The 12,435-nt window shown below is 39.1% G+C and overlaps 1 protein-coding gene across 2 annotated transcripts in view; it reads right to left on the bottom strand.

Annotated features, from left to right (window-relative positions):
* Window positions 1–12,125, bottom strand: part of LOC111146589 (vir like m6A methyltransferase associated) — a 60,091-nt gene extending 47,966 nt beyond the window's left edge. Inside the window, exons 1-2 of one of the 2 annotated variants that reach the window (XM_022502208.1) lie at window positions 12,014–12,125; window positions 2,413–2,528 (exon numbers count right to left, since the gene is read on the bottom strand). In XM_022502208.1, the coding sequence (XP_022357916.1) occupies window positions 2,413–2,528; window positions 12,014–12,076 (179 nt within the window). In that variant the 5' untranslated portion in view covers window positions 12,077–12,125. The remainder of the gene's footprint in view (window positions 1–2,412; window positions 2,529–12,013) is intronic. The other variant, XM_022502207.1, reaches the window with a different exon arrangement.
* Between the last annotated feature and the right edge of the window lie 310 nt (window positions 12,126–12,435).

The following is a 12,435-nucleotide window of genomic DNA, read 5'->3' as shown; positions in this document are numbered from 1 at the left end:
TCAGGTGCTAATGACTAAAAGGTGTTTTAAAGAATCAATGGTGGGACGTCTGGGTGGCTCAGTCAGTTAATTGTCTGCCTTTGGCTCAGGACATGATCCTAGGATCTTGGGATTGAGCTCCACATCAAGGAACTTGCTTCTCCCTCTGCCTGCCTCTCTCCCTGCTTCTATGCATATGCTTGCGCTCTCTCTCCCTCTAACAAATAAATAAAAATCTTTTTTAAAAATAAAAATAAGAATAAAATAAAATAGTCAATGGTAATTTGACTGCACTAGACTTTCATCTTAAAACTTGACTCTAAAACCTAACCTCACGTAAGATACCACATTTACAAAAAATAACAACAAAATAAACAAACACACATATACATTAAATAACACAATGCATCAAATGTAATGATTTTCTCAGGATGGAAGAATTAAAGGGATTTTAATTTTACCCACACATTTCTGAGTTTTATAGTAAGAAAAAAGACTACTGTAAAGTATACTGTGCAAATATCACTTGATCTCTAACATTACTTCCTAACATCTTACATTTGCATGACTATATTAGTACTTCATTTTATTGTTCTATAACACATTAATCATGTATAAAGTTGTTCCTGATAATTTCACATCTGGAATTATTAAAACATGAACTGCCATTCACCCCCAGCTAAGAAACAGAAGAGAGATAAGAGGATGGAATATGTAACAATACTCTTACCAACTGCAGCCAATGACAGAGATCCATTTTGCCTGCTATGCTAGTCAGTGTCCAAGATAGCCCCCAAAGACCCCTCATTTCTGGTATTCACACCTTTGTGTAGTTCCCTCCCACACTGTACCAGCAGAATATGTAATCAACAGAATATGGTAAAAATGACAGTATGCCATTTCTGATATTAAGTTAGAAGCATGCTCACTCTCTCTAGGATCACTGGCTCTGAAAGAATCCATGTTGTGACATGAGCAGCCCCAAGGAGAAAATCTCCTGACAAGGAAATGACGCCTCTTGACAATAGCCACGAGTGAGCTTTTAAGCAAATTCTCCAGCCCCAGTCAAATCTTCTGAGACTGCAGCCCGGGCTATAGCTTGACTATAGAACATCATCACAGAACCTGAGCCAACTAATTCACTTCTGGTTACCTGGCCCTCAGAAATAGTGTGAAATAATAAATGTTTACTATTTTATGCTGCTAATTTTGCTGTAATCTGTTATGTAGCAATAGATAACTAACAGAACTTCCTTGACCAGAGGCAGTACAGAGAAGACTATTAGATATACTGTCATTCTTCCATCTTTCCCATTCTATGCACATCTCCTTTAAAGGAAAAAACAGGAAGAAATTATAGGAAAACGTAAGTTTTAATTTCCTTAACCATGGAAAAAAGATATAAAGTAAATGATTTCTCATTATAAACATTAAATATTCTTACTGTTTTGTGTTTGTTTACTTTTGAATGACCTGAAAACCTCTGCAGATTCTGTATCTATTTCTATAAAAGGCCAACTACATTTCATAACTATGAAGAAATGAGCCCTTATCTTTGAATCTGTACCATAACACTGACTACTAAGTAGCTGGTTTAACTCTTACAAGTTAGCAAAAATCAAGCTATCACAGCATGCACATAATGAAATGTGGTATTGAGACTATAAGCTAAAAACTCAAATAAATGTATTACATATATTCATGCTTCCACAACCAAAATTTGGCTTATGCTTCCAATTCATGTAATTAAAATATGATAATAATTATTCATGTTACAACAAAGATCAAATTCCTGTTTTAGGTCAGCTGTTAAAATTATCAACAACACATCAGGGATCATGTCTTACATTTTGCTTATTCCCACAGAGCCTAAGAAAGAGAAAGCATCAAACAACTACTTGCTAATTACAACTAAAGGATAATGTGAATCTAAAATTTATAGAAAGACACATATATCAGGCTAAGAAGATTGCCATTAAGTCATGAAAACTAATATTATAAAATAATATAAAAGATATATTTCTAAATATTGAGACTAATTCTTATTTATCTTCAAGGAAAAAAAAACAGGTTAAAAATAATTCATCTTAAAAAAAAACCTTCATCTACCAGATTGTGCCACCCTAGAATATTTTAGAAAATATACTTATTTTACCAATTAAAAAATAAATGAAGATAAAAAATAAATGAAGAAAAAAATTTCACTAGTACTTAGACCAAAAAAATTGCTCTTTTCAAATTTATGATACATGGATTATACAGAAAGCCTATAGTCAATTACAATGCAACATAACATAACTATAACTGAATAAGGTTTTAGAGTTTTTTGGTTTTTTTTCTTACTTCCAAAAGATTACCTTAAATTTTTATATTCAAGAGTATGTCTAAGACAATCTTTAGTCACAAACACTTTTAAAAACAAAGTTGACTTACCCGTATGCTCTATTATCTGGCAGGCTGCTATGGGCTCTTACTCCTGGGGGTATGACTCGGACTTCATTGATATAAACCACACATGGAAAACGAACTACATCTATATGAGAACTTTGCTTTTAAAAAAAAGGGAAGAAGAAGTACATACTGTAAGCAAAACACTTTTGTCTATTCAAAATTTATTCGTCTTTGTTTCTTTCAGAATGTCACAAATATTCTTAAACTTCATATCATTAAAACAGTGCTATTACATTATTTATGATATTGTAGAAATCACTATTTTGAAAATAGCTGATGATAAAATTTACATAGTTAAATCCCTCCATATGTGTATTAACATTTTCTGCAGCATATCTGCCTCTCTGCTGATGTTCTGCTTGGGCCAATAGAGATCCACAATCCCTTACTGTGAAAGATGCCTTTCAGAATCCTGACTTACTGGGTTTTTAGAAAGGTCATATAATACAAATATGGCACAGTACTTAACACCTGCTGCTTCTGGGGTAGCACCTTGTAATCAAAGCATTAATATTTCTTTAACTGCATGTATAAACATTCACACTAAAGACTATAACTATTATGTCAGTTCAAATCTGATTCCATGGCCAAATGAATTCAGGGTAGATTTTTCTGCCACTTTTGAATTTCTGAATTATAGAGGAGAGACTGTGAATATATGCTTAAATTAGCTTAATTTAAACTTACATACCCCTAATATCAAGAGATCAAAGGGAGGCACTTAATAGTTGAGCTAAACCCTTCCTGAAATTTGAAAAAGAACCCACAAACTGTTTATTACAATAAAGAAATGGACAGCATAAATTGTATTTAGCATACATTTATTTCTATGTATTATTTGACACAGTATCAGACAACGATAGCTTTTGTGACCAATAATTTTTTTTAATTTTTTTCTTTTTTAAGATTTTTAAAATTTATTTTACAGAGAGAGATCACAAGTAGGCAGAGAGGCAGACAGAGAGAGGGGGAAGCAGGCTTCCCGCCGAGCCTCTGAGAGCCCAATGTGGGGCTTGATCCCAGGACACTGAGATCATGACCTGAGCCAAAGGCAGAGGCTTAACCCACTGAGCCACCCAAGTGCCCCTGTGACCAATAATTTAAAAAGGAATTTGTCACGCTGATTTTGGACTTACATCAACTTTTCCTAGCAGTTCAGCTGACTATGATTACTTAGAGATCAAAATTCATGAGAAGAATGGTTCATGTTATTTGTAACCAGCAAGACTGAATCCTGAGTCTCTCTTAAAGCTGCACAGAATATCATGCATATCAACAGACCAAAAGACTATCCAAGTTAGTTTTCCCTAAAATGTGAGAGAAGATGACTTCCCAATTTTGCATTTTTAAACTCAGAGATCATAATTATATAGGCATAGAAATCTTGAATGTATTTAAAAACTCTCAAAGATATAAAACAAACAGGATGAATGCAAAATGAAGCTGACCGCTGTCTTCCAATACCCACTTCCCTCTTATACTAAAGAAGCCCAAACTGGGCACAAGTTAACTAAAGACCGGATTTCACAGACTCCAGAAGCCATTGTGAATTTGTGATCACTAAATTCTGATAAATGGAAAATGAAGAAACAAATAAATAAATTCTGACTGATGGGACAGAAATGGAAATGAAACAGGCAATTCTGAATCATGTATTTAAAGGGAAGGTTCAGACTTCAAAAACTCCTACCTCTTCCAAAATTCTGCTGCCTTTCTAGAACACTGATGGTATGGTAAAGCTACCTTAAACAATACAGGCAATACTCTAAGGATGGCAGAGGAACAGTATAGAAGGAACCTGTGGAGCTGTCACATTAGCCCTAAATAGTTACAACTAACTAGCTTGAAAGAAAATCCCATTTTATCAAATCCACTGTTATTTTGACATTTGTGACAGCAGCTGAACTTGTATCCTAATTATTATAAATATACTGTAGATATTCCACAGATACTATAATAGATTTACATAAAAGAAATGAGCACTTTGTCTCAACCTTTGGTGCTATGATTCCTTCCTGTAAGCAGCTTCTTCTATTTTTTTTTTTTAAGATTTTATTTGCTTGGGGCGCCTGGGTGGCTCAGTGGGTTAAGCCGCTGCCTTCGGCTCAGGTCATGATCTCAGGGTCCTGGGATCGAGTCCCACATCAGGCTCTCTGCTCAGCAGGGAGCCTGCTTCCCTCTCTCTCTCTCTCTCTGCCTGCCTCTCCATCTACCTGTGATCTCTCTGTCAAATAAATAAATAAAATCTTAAAAAAAAAAAAAAAGATTTTATTTGCTTGAGGGAAAGGGGCGTGTCCACAAGTGAGGGAAGGAGCAGAGGAGAGGCAGAATCTCAGACTCCATGCTGAGCGCAGAGCTATCTATGCAAGGGATCGATCTCACGACACTGTGATCATGACTGAGCTGAAACCAAGAGTTGGATGCTTAACCAACTGAGCCACCCAGGTGCCCCTGTAAGAAACTTCTCTACTTATAAATGGTACAATATAGACGCTCCTTTGCTTACATGTTATAAAGTCTCATTAATATGTACAAAGGAGGGGCGCCTGAGTGGCTCAGTTGGTTAAATGGTTGCCTTCCGCGCTCCGGTAATGATCTCAGGGTCCTGGGATCTAGTGCCACATCAGACTCTTTGCTCAGCAGAAAGCCTGCTTCTCCCTCATCCTGCTGCTCCCCCTGCTTGAGCACTCTCTTGCTTACATTCTCTCTCTGACAAATAAATAAAATCTTTACAAAATATATACAAAGGAAACTTAGAACAAATTTCATTAATTGTATCCTCCTCTACCCTGCCCTATACTGATTAATTAAAGGTATCAGTAGTTAAGGTGTAATTGCTGTGGACCTAAAAAAAAAACAAACTTCAGATTTTATGAACAGCTTTTCAAAATCTATTTTGTTTTTAAGTAGAAAAGTTTCTGCCTTAGTTGCTACCCCTTTTATTTAATATTTATTTCTAAACATTTATTAAATGTCTATTATTGGGGCACCTGGGTGGCTCAGTGGGTTAGATCTCTGCCTTCAGCTCTGGTCATGATCTCAGGGTCCTGGGATCAAGTCCCGAGTCAGGCTCTCTGCTCAGAGCAGGGAGCCTGCTTCCTCCTCTCTCTCTCTGCCTGCCTCTTTGCCTACTTGTGATCTCTCTCTGTCAAATAAATAAATAAATAAATACGTAAATACATAAATACATAAATAAATGTATGTCTATTATGTTCCAAGGAATACCAGGTCCCAAGGACACCAAGATAAAAACATAATTTGAGCCATTAAGGAAGAGACCATCTATTGTGGCAGACATATTATTGCTATGATATAGACTCTACACAGGATACTGTGCAAAGTCAAAGGGATACTTACCTAACTCAAGTTGTGGGCAAAAATTCGTGGGGAGGAAAAGAAAAGTATCAGGAAAGATTTCTCAAAAGAAGTAGCACCTGAGCTAAGTAAGTCTTAGAGGAAAACAAGAATGAGTGGAAAAGAAGGAGGGAACAACTATCTAAGCAAGGGGAGATGCATGCAGGTAAGGAATGCAAACAAGAACTTGGAAGGTTTAAGAAACTGTAAGTAAAGTTCACCATGGCAAGAGGGCAAAATGGAGGGGAAAGAGAAGGAGGGCAGAGTAGCTAAAACAATCAATAAAATTACAAGAAATAATTTTTTTTAAGTTTTTATTTATTTAGGGGCACCTGGGTGGCTCAGTGGGTTAAGTCTCTGCCTTCGGCTCAGGTCGTGATCCCAGGGTCCTGGGATTGAGCCCCATATCAGGCTCTCTGTTCAGCGGCGAGCCTGCCTCCTCCTCTCTCTCTGCCTGCCTGTCTGCCTACTTGTGATCTCTGTCAAATAAATAATTAAAAAAAAAAAAGATTTTATTTATTTATCTGACAAAGAGAGAAAGCATAAGCCAAGGTGGGGGTGCGGGGGTGGGGAGCAGCAGGCACCTCCCCCTCCACTCATCCTCTCTCAAATAAATGAAACCTTTTTTTAAAAATCTGTGTATTTCTCTCCATTACTGCTGTCACTTCTCGAGTTCTAGACACTATTTACACTAATCTTGATTACAGCAATAGGATCCTAACCAGTTTTGTGCTTCTTTCTTGCCCCCTTCCAACCCATTCTCCTCTTGCACTATGGTCCTTCTAGAAGGTGAATTTATCACTCCCCTGTTCTTTAATGTCCCCAGGCCAAATTCCTTGTCTAATATACAAGTACAGAGGCTCCTGGGTGGCTCAGTTGGTTGGGCAACTGCCTTCGGATCACGTCATGATCCCAGAGGCACAGATTGAGTCCCACAATGGGCTCCCAGTTCCATGGGGAGTCTGCTTCTCCCTCTGACCTCCCCTCTCATGCTCTCTTTCTCTCGCTCTCAAATAAATTTTAAAAAATCTTTAAAATATATATATATACACATATATATGTACGTATATGTATATATATATATGTATATATGTACACATATGTATATGTGTATACACACACACACACAAAGTACAGTCCCTTATCACTCCAAATTTATAGCTCCAACATACCATGCTCTTTCTCACCTTCATGCCTCACTCTTGCTAACATCTCTGCTCCCACACTCCTCTGTCCCATCTCCTTTTAGAGATAAACTTTCTCTTGAAAGCTGTGCCTGAGCAAGTCTAAACAGGTGCCTCTCCTTGTGACTCAAAAGCCTCCTATCAAACTAAATTGTAATTGCTTCTTTTCTCTCCCCCAATAGAGTGGTATTTCAAGAAGACAAGAATGAAGTCTCAGTTTACTATTACACTCATAGTGCCTAGCATCTTCATTTAATGCATAACTTTAAAAAAAAATTTTTTTTATTTGACAGACAGAGATCACAAGTAGACAGAGAGGCAGGCAGCGGGGACCGCGGGAAGGTTTAACCCACTGAGCCACCCAGGCACCCCTAATGCATGACTTTTAATAAGTGCTTAATAAAAGCTGATTGAATTGTATTTTCAGAAAGTCAAAAAATATTACAATGAAGTAGGGGCTTCAGATTATCTTGAGGCATACATTAGTCGGTTAAGTGTCTGACTTCAGCTCAGGTCGTGATCTCAGGGTTCAGGGACTGAGAGCCACATCAAGCCCTGCAGCAGGCTCCCCACTCAACAGGGAGTCTGCTTGTCCCTAATTGCCCCTCCCCCCGCTCCTGGGCACACTCTGTCTCAAATAAATAAAATCTTTGGAAAAAAAAAAAAAGATCGGGACACCTGGGTGGCTCAGTCAGTTAAGCGTCTGCCTTCGGCTCTGGTCAGGATCCCAGGGTCCTGGGATTGAGTTCCACATCAGGCTCCTTGCTCAGTGGGGAGCATGCTTCCCCTATGCCAGCCACTCCCCCTGTTTATGCTCTCTCTCTCTCTGACAAATAAAATCTTAAAAAAATAAAAAAATTTTTAAAAAAAGATATCTAGAGGAGTACATAAACCTAGGAACACAGGTTGGCAATGGGAAATCATGAGATATTTACAATTATGGAGGTAATAGAAATTGTGAAGAATAAATTGGTCAAATTCCAGGACTCTGAACCACATTTACCTTCAGAAAGAGTTCCTGTGTCACAGTATAGCTGTATCCCCCTCCGCACTCTTCTATCCCTGAAAATATTTTCTATTTTCTTTTTACACTCTCCTTAAAGGTAAGCTAAGGCTATCTTATCCAATCCTATCACTTCCATTATCATTTTTATTCAGATGAGTTCCAAAGTGGTTTCTTAAAGAAACTCTAAAAGTAGGACTGGGGTGCCTGGGTGGCTCAGTGTGTTAAGTGTCTGACTCTTGGTATCAGCTCAGGTCATGAACTCAGAGTCATGGCTGACTCTGCACTGACTTTGGAGCCTGCTTGAGAGTCTCTCCCTCTCTGTCTCAAAATAAATAAATAAATAAATAAATAAACACTCTCTTTACCCTTTTCCCTCTGCCCTCCACCACCCGCCTGTTCCCTCTCTAAAAAAAAATAAATAAAAGAAAGTGGGATTTTCTAGCATCAATCACTCCTGTAAAACTATTATTTTAATCCACAATTCCACTCTAGAAAGTAATAATTAATGATGCATTGGAGTGCCTGGGGTGGCTCAGTCAGTGAAGTGTACAACTCTTGACCTCAGCTCAGGTCTTGATCTCAGGATCATGAGTTCAGTCCCACACTGGGCTCCACACTGGGCATACAGCCTACTTAAAAAATAAAAATAAAAATAGAAATAAAAAAATACAGACATCACTGTAAAAAGTTAGAAACCTAAATGTATGAGAATATATAAATAACAGTCTTGAAGAAATATTATGCAGCCAAAAAGTGGTATAATATACAATATCTAGGGAAAGAAACAGGATTGCTAGAGGACAATAATAAGAAAGACATACTTTTTACTGTATAACCTTTTGTACCTTTTGAATCTGTGCCTCATACATGTGTTACCTTGTCATAATAAAAAGATAATGTTTTAAAATAAAGTATACTTTTAAAATGTTATATAAGCACAACTCTTGATCTATAAAGATGCATGACACATTGTTAGGTGAGAAAAGAACAGTAATACAGTATGGGTATGTTAATGTGGGTGATGGTGTATACATTTAAGTATATATGTATCTACTAGAGGACCTGGAAAAAAAATTTAAAAAGCTGTTAATCATAGCTCGGACTAAGAAAGGTGGGATTATGAAAGCCTTTGCTTTTCTGTACTTCCTCGTTTTTCTAGAATGAATTTAAGATTTACTAAAATAAGTTATTTAATTTTTAAAAAGTGACATAAAAACCACAAACACAATTTGAATTCATTTAGAATTACCAAAACCTGTTTCAGTGTTCCTCTTGGGAAAGTAAGTATCTTTTTCGCCAGATTACAAACTCCTTTGGAAGCAAGGGCAATGGATTTTGGGAGTTTTTTGTTTTCTTCTTTGTATTGCCACTCCCGCAGCTTAGCTCACCTTCAAAAGTATTTTTCATAAGTAAACTGTTAAAACAGATTCCCAGCTTCCTATTGAGCAAAGCTCTCTGGTATACTACTAAACACACCAAAAACTAAAATTATCTTGTTCCCACCACACCCAATTCCAGACATTTCTATTTCTATCAATGATCCCACCAGTTCTCTAGTCTCTATAACTAGGACTCTATCATTTTTAGCTACTCTTTATCCCTCACACAATCAGTTGCCATGCTGTCAATTCTATATTCAAAATTTATCTTGTGTCTATCCCCTCCTACTTAGTCCCACTGAGACACAGCATGGCACTGCTTTAGAGCCAGGAAATATGCACTGAAATGCCTTAATCCAGCTACACCACTTTAGGACAGTCACCTAACCTCTCACAGGAAGTCTTCTTATCTATAAATAGAGGATAAGAATCTCTCAAAATTGTTGAAAGGTAATTAGAGAAAATATAACTAAATTACCAAAGCACTGCGTCTTGAACAAAATAAACATTCAGTAAATGCTGGCAATGATTACTGCCTATCTGCTAACCTAGAATTTACACTACATCTCACTTTTTTCTTCTTGATTTGCTACCTCTAATTTTTCTGAAACATTTTAGGTATTACTGATCAATTAATCAATTTAATGTATTTACTAGTCAATTAATTTACCTGCTCAAAAACTACCTATTTCCTACAAAATAAAGTCCACACTCCTTTGCTGAGCATTCAAGGAATTCCATGATCTGGCTTCAAACTGCCCTTCAGCTATCACTTCATACTAGGACTTTTGGCATTCTCTAAAGAGGACCGACTACTCCAGGAGAATAAATGCCCTGCTTTCTTATCTACAATTGTAGAACATTTCCTCTTCCATCAAGGACCTAGTTCACAGCCTTGATGAAGTCTTACCTGATATTCTCAAATCAAGAGTGATTTCTCCCTCCCCTGAAATCGCATAGCCTTTATTGGTAGCACCTAAGGAAGCTAAAGAAATATTGACTCAGGTCCTAATACGTCAGACACAAATCGGCACTTTGGAATAGGGCGCCTGGCTGGCTCAGCCGGTAGAGAATGCAACTCTTGATCTCAGCCCCACATTGGGTGTACAGCTAGCTTACTTTTAAAATAAAAGAGAGAGGGAGAGAAAGATGATAAAACCCAAGGAATTCCCACTGCTTCTTCATGTACTTAACGGATTCTAACTTGAATCATAATTTTGTGGACCTAACCTGGAATACTTAGTTATAAACTCCCTAGGAACAAACAATTCAATGTTCCATATCCCCCACATACCTTTAGCCTTCCTTCAAGACTCAGTTCAAATGGGATCTCTACTAAGCCTCCCTCAAACACTGCCCACACTGGTCCTATCCTCTCCTGATTCTCAATGTTGTCTAAGAATGAATGAAGAAACACTAGATTCTTAATTTTATAAGTGAATGAATGCTGATTTTTCCAAACAAGAATGCCACTAACTTATATGTTTCTTTCATTTTTAATAGTTCTCTTTTACTGTACACATGACAGGTCTGTTTTGATCCAACTACTAACTCCAAGAGTTTTCTAAAGCCTAGCTGGAAGTACAGTCAGACATGTATCGTCGTTGAACAAGCACAACTAACTGAACCACAAGAAATGAGACCACAAATGCATTCGCTGTTTGTAAGTTTCCGAAGTCTTGATTTTTACACACCTATAAACCATTCGCTGAAACAATTAGAAGACCAAAGTTGTCAACTTTTTATTTTGCCAAACAAAGCATGAAGATACAGCCACTACTCACTATCATCATTCTCTCCGAGGAAAGAAGAGTTCTCTAAGTTTACACTGAAAGAGAAAAGTGAGTTCTGGGTGGTTTTAGTCTCTCTATGGACTTCGTTAATGTTCATTGTTGTCAGCTTTCGGGAACCTTTAGTTAACCAGCTATACTCAATTTCATTATCACAGGGTCAGTCATACGTTCAAGGGAGCTCAAGTTATTACAGAATGATTACTCCGCAAGACCCCCCCACCCTTGCCGCTCACAAACGACAACGCAACTATGCTGTACAGTTTGACTACAATTCTCTCAGTTCTCTCTTCGTAAGTCCACGCAAAGGACGTTCCATGTAAGTAATCCATGCCTTACTGTGTGAAATCTTTCCAAGAGCTAAGTCTTAAAGTTTCAGGGACAACTGGAGAACGCCGCAATCCTAAACCGAGTGAGTGTCACATCTGGGCAACACAACTCCTGCAAGGAAGGAGACCTAGGAGAAGGGATTTAGGAACCACAAAGCCTGCGTGACCTGTTCAGTCACCTGTACTGTCAAACTCAAGCTGTCCGAGACCCCTCCCAAACAGCACCTGAGGTAAACCTGAGAACCATGACCCTTCTCAACGCCCAAAGCTGACAGGAACAACAGCACAACAAAGGAGCAAGGCAAGCTGAGCGGCCGACTTGACCACAGAGAAGGGGAACTAACGGAAAGCAGGGAAACCAGGGGGCTACCACCGCCCTCCCTCCGACGTGGTTGCCCACACCCAAGCTGGGGGGAGGGGGCTGGCATGTGAGGAGTTAAAGCGGCAATCGGCAGGAGGAAAAGTCGAGGCACGCCTAATGACCTTTTGTAAGGGTCCTCAAGTCGAGAAGCAGGATCGGAATCAAGTCGCGAAGCCTTACCTCAGCGCTAGGGTGTTTAAAAGTATCTAAAAATAGCAGCTCCATCGCCGAGTCTACCGCCATGTTTGCCGCGGGCGGGGGACAGGGGGAGGACTTCCGGGGCAGCGCTCCAACCTCGGCGACAGCGGCTCAGGAGAGGGAGAGACCGCAGCACTTCCGGTGACCGGAGCTCTGGCGCCGCAAGCCTGGGCCTATCCGGAAGAGCGGTGCTGCGAGAAGTCTCCGTCCCCGCCTTCTCCAGCGCGGCGGAGGGCGCCCTCGGAGCACAGAGCCGGGCGGGGGAGAAAAAAGGAGGGGACTACGGCGTCGCCAGTGGTCCAAACCCTGTTCTACCGCGTTTCAGAGCCACGACGGCCTTGGGGTGGGGAGGTACCGAGCAGTCTTGGGGAGGGTGGAGGAGAGGTAGGGAACGCCGCCAACTC

This window comes from Enhydra lutris, unplaced genomic scaffold (genome assembly GCF_002288905.1).
Source record: "Enhydra lutris kenyoni isolate GAN:26980312 unplaced genomic scaffold, ASM228890v2 scaffoldscaffold14, whole genome shotgun sequence".
Taxonomy (NCBI): Eukaryota; Metazoa; Chordata; class Mammalia; order Carnivora; family Mustelidae; genus Enhydra; species Enhydra lutris.
Note: the sequence above shows the minus strand (reverse complement) of the source record. Positions and strands in the feature narration are given on the sequence as shown.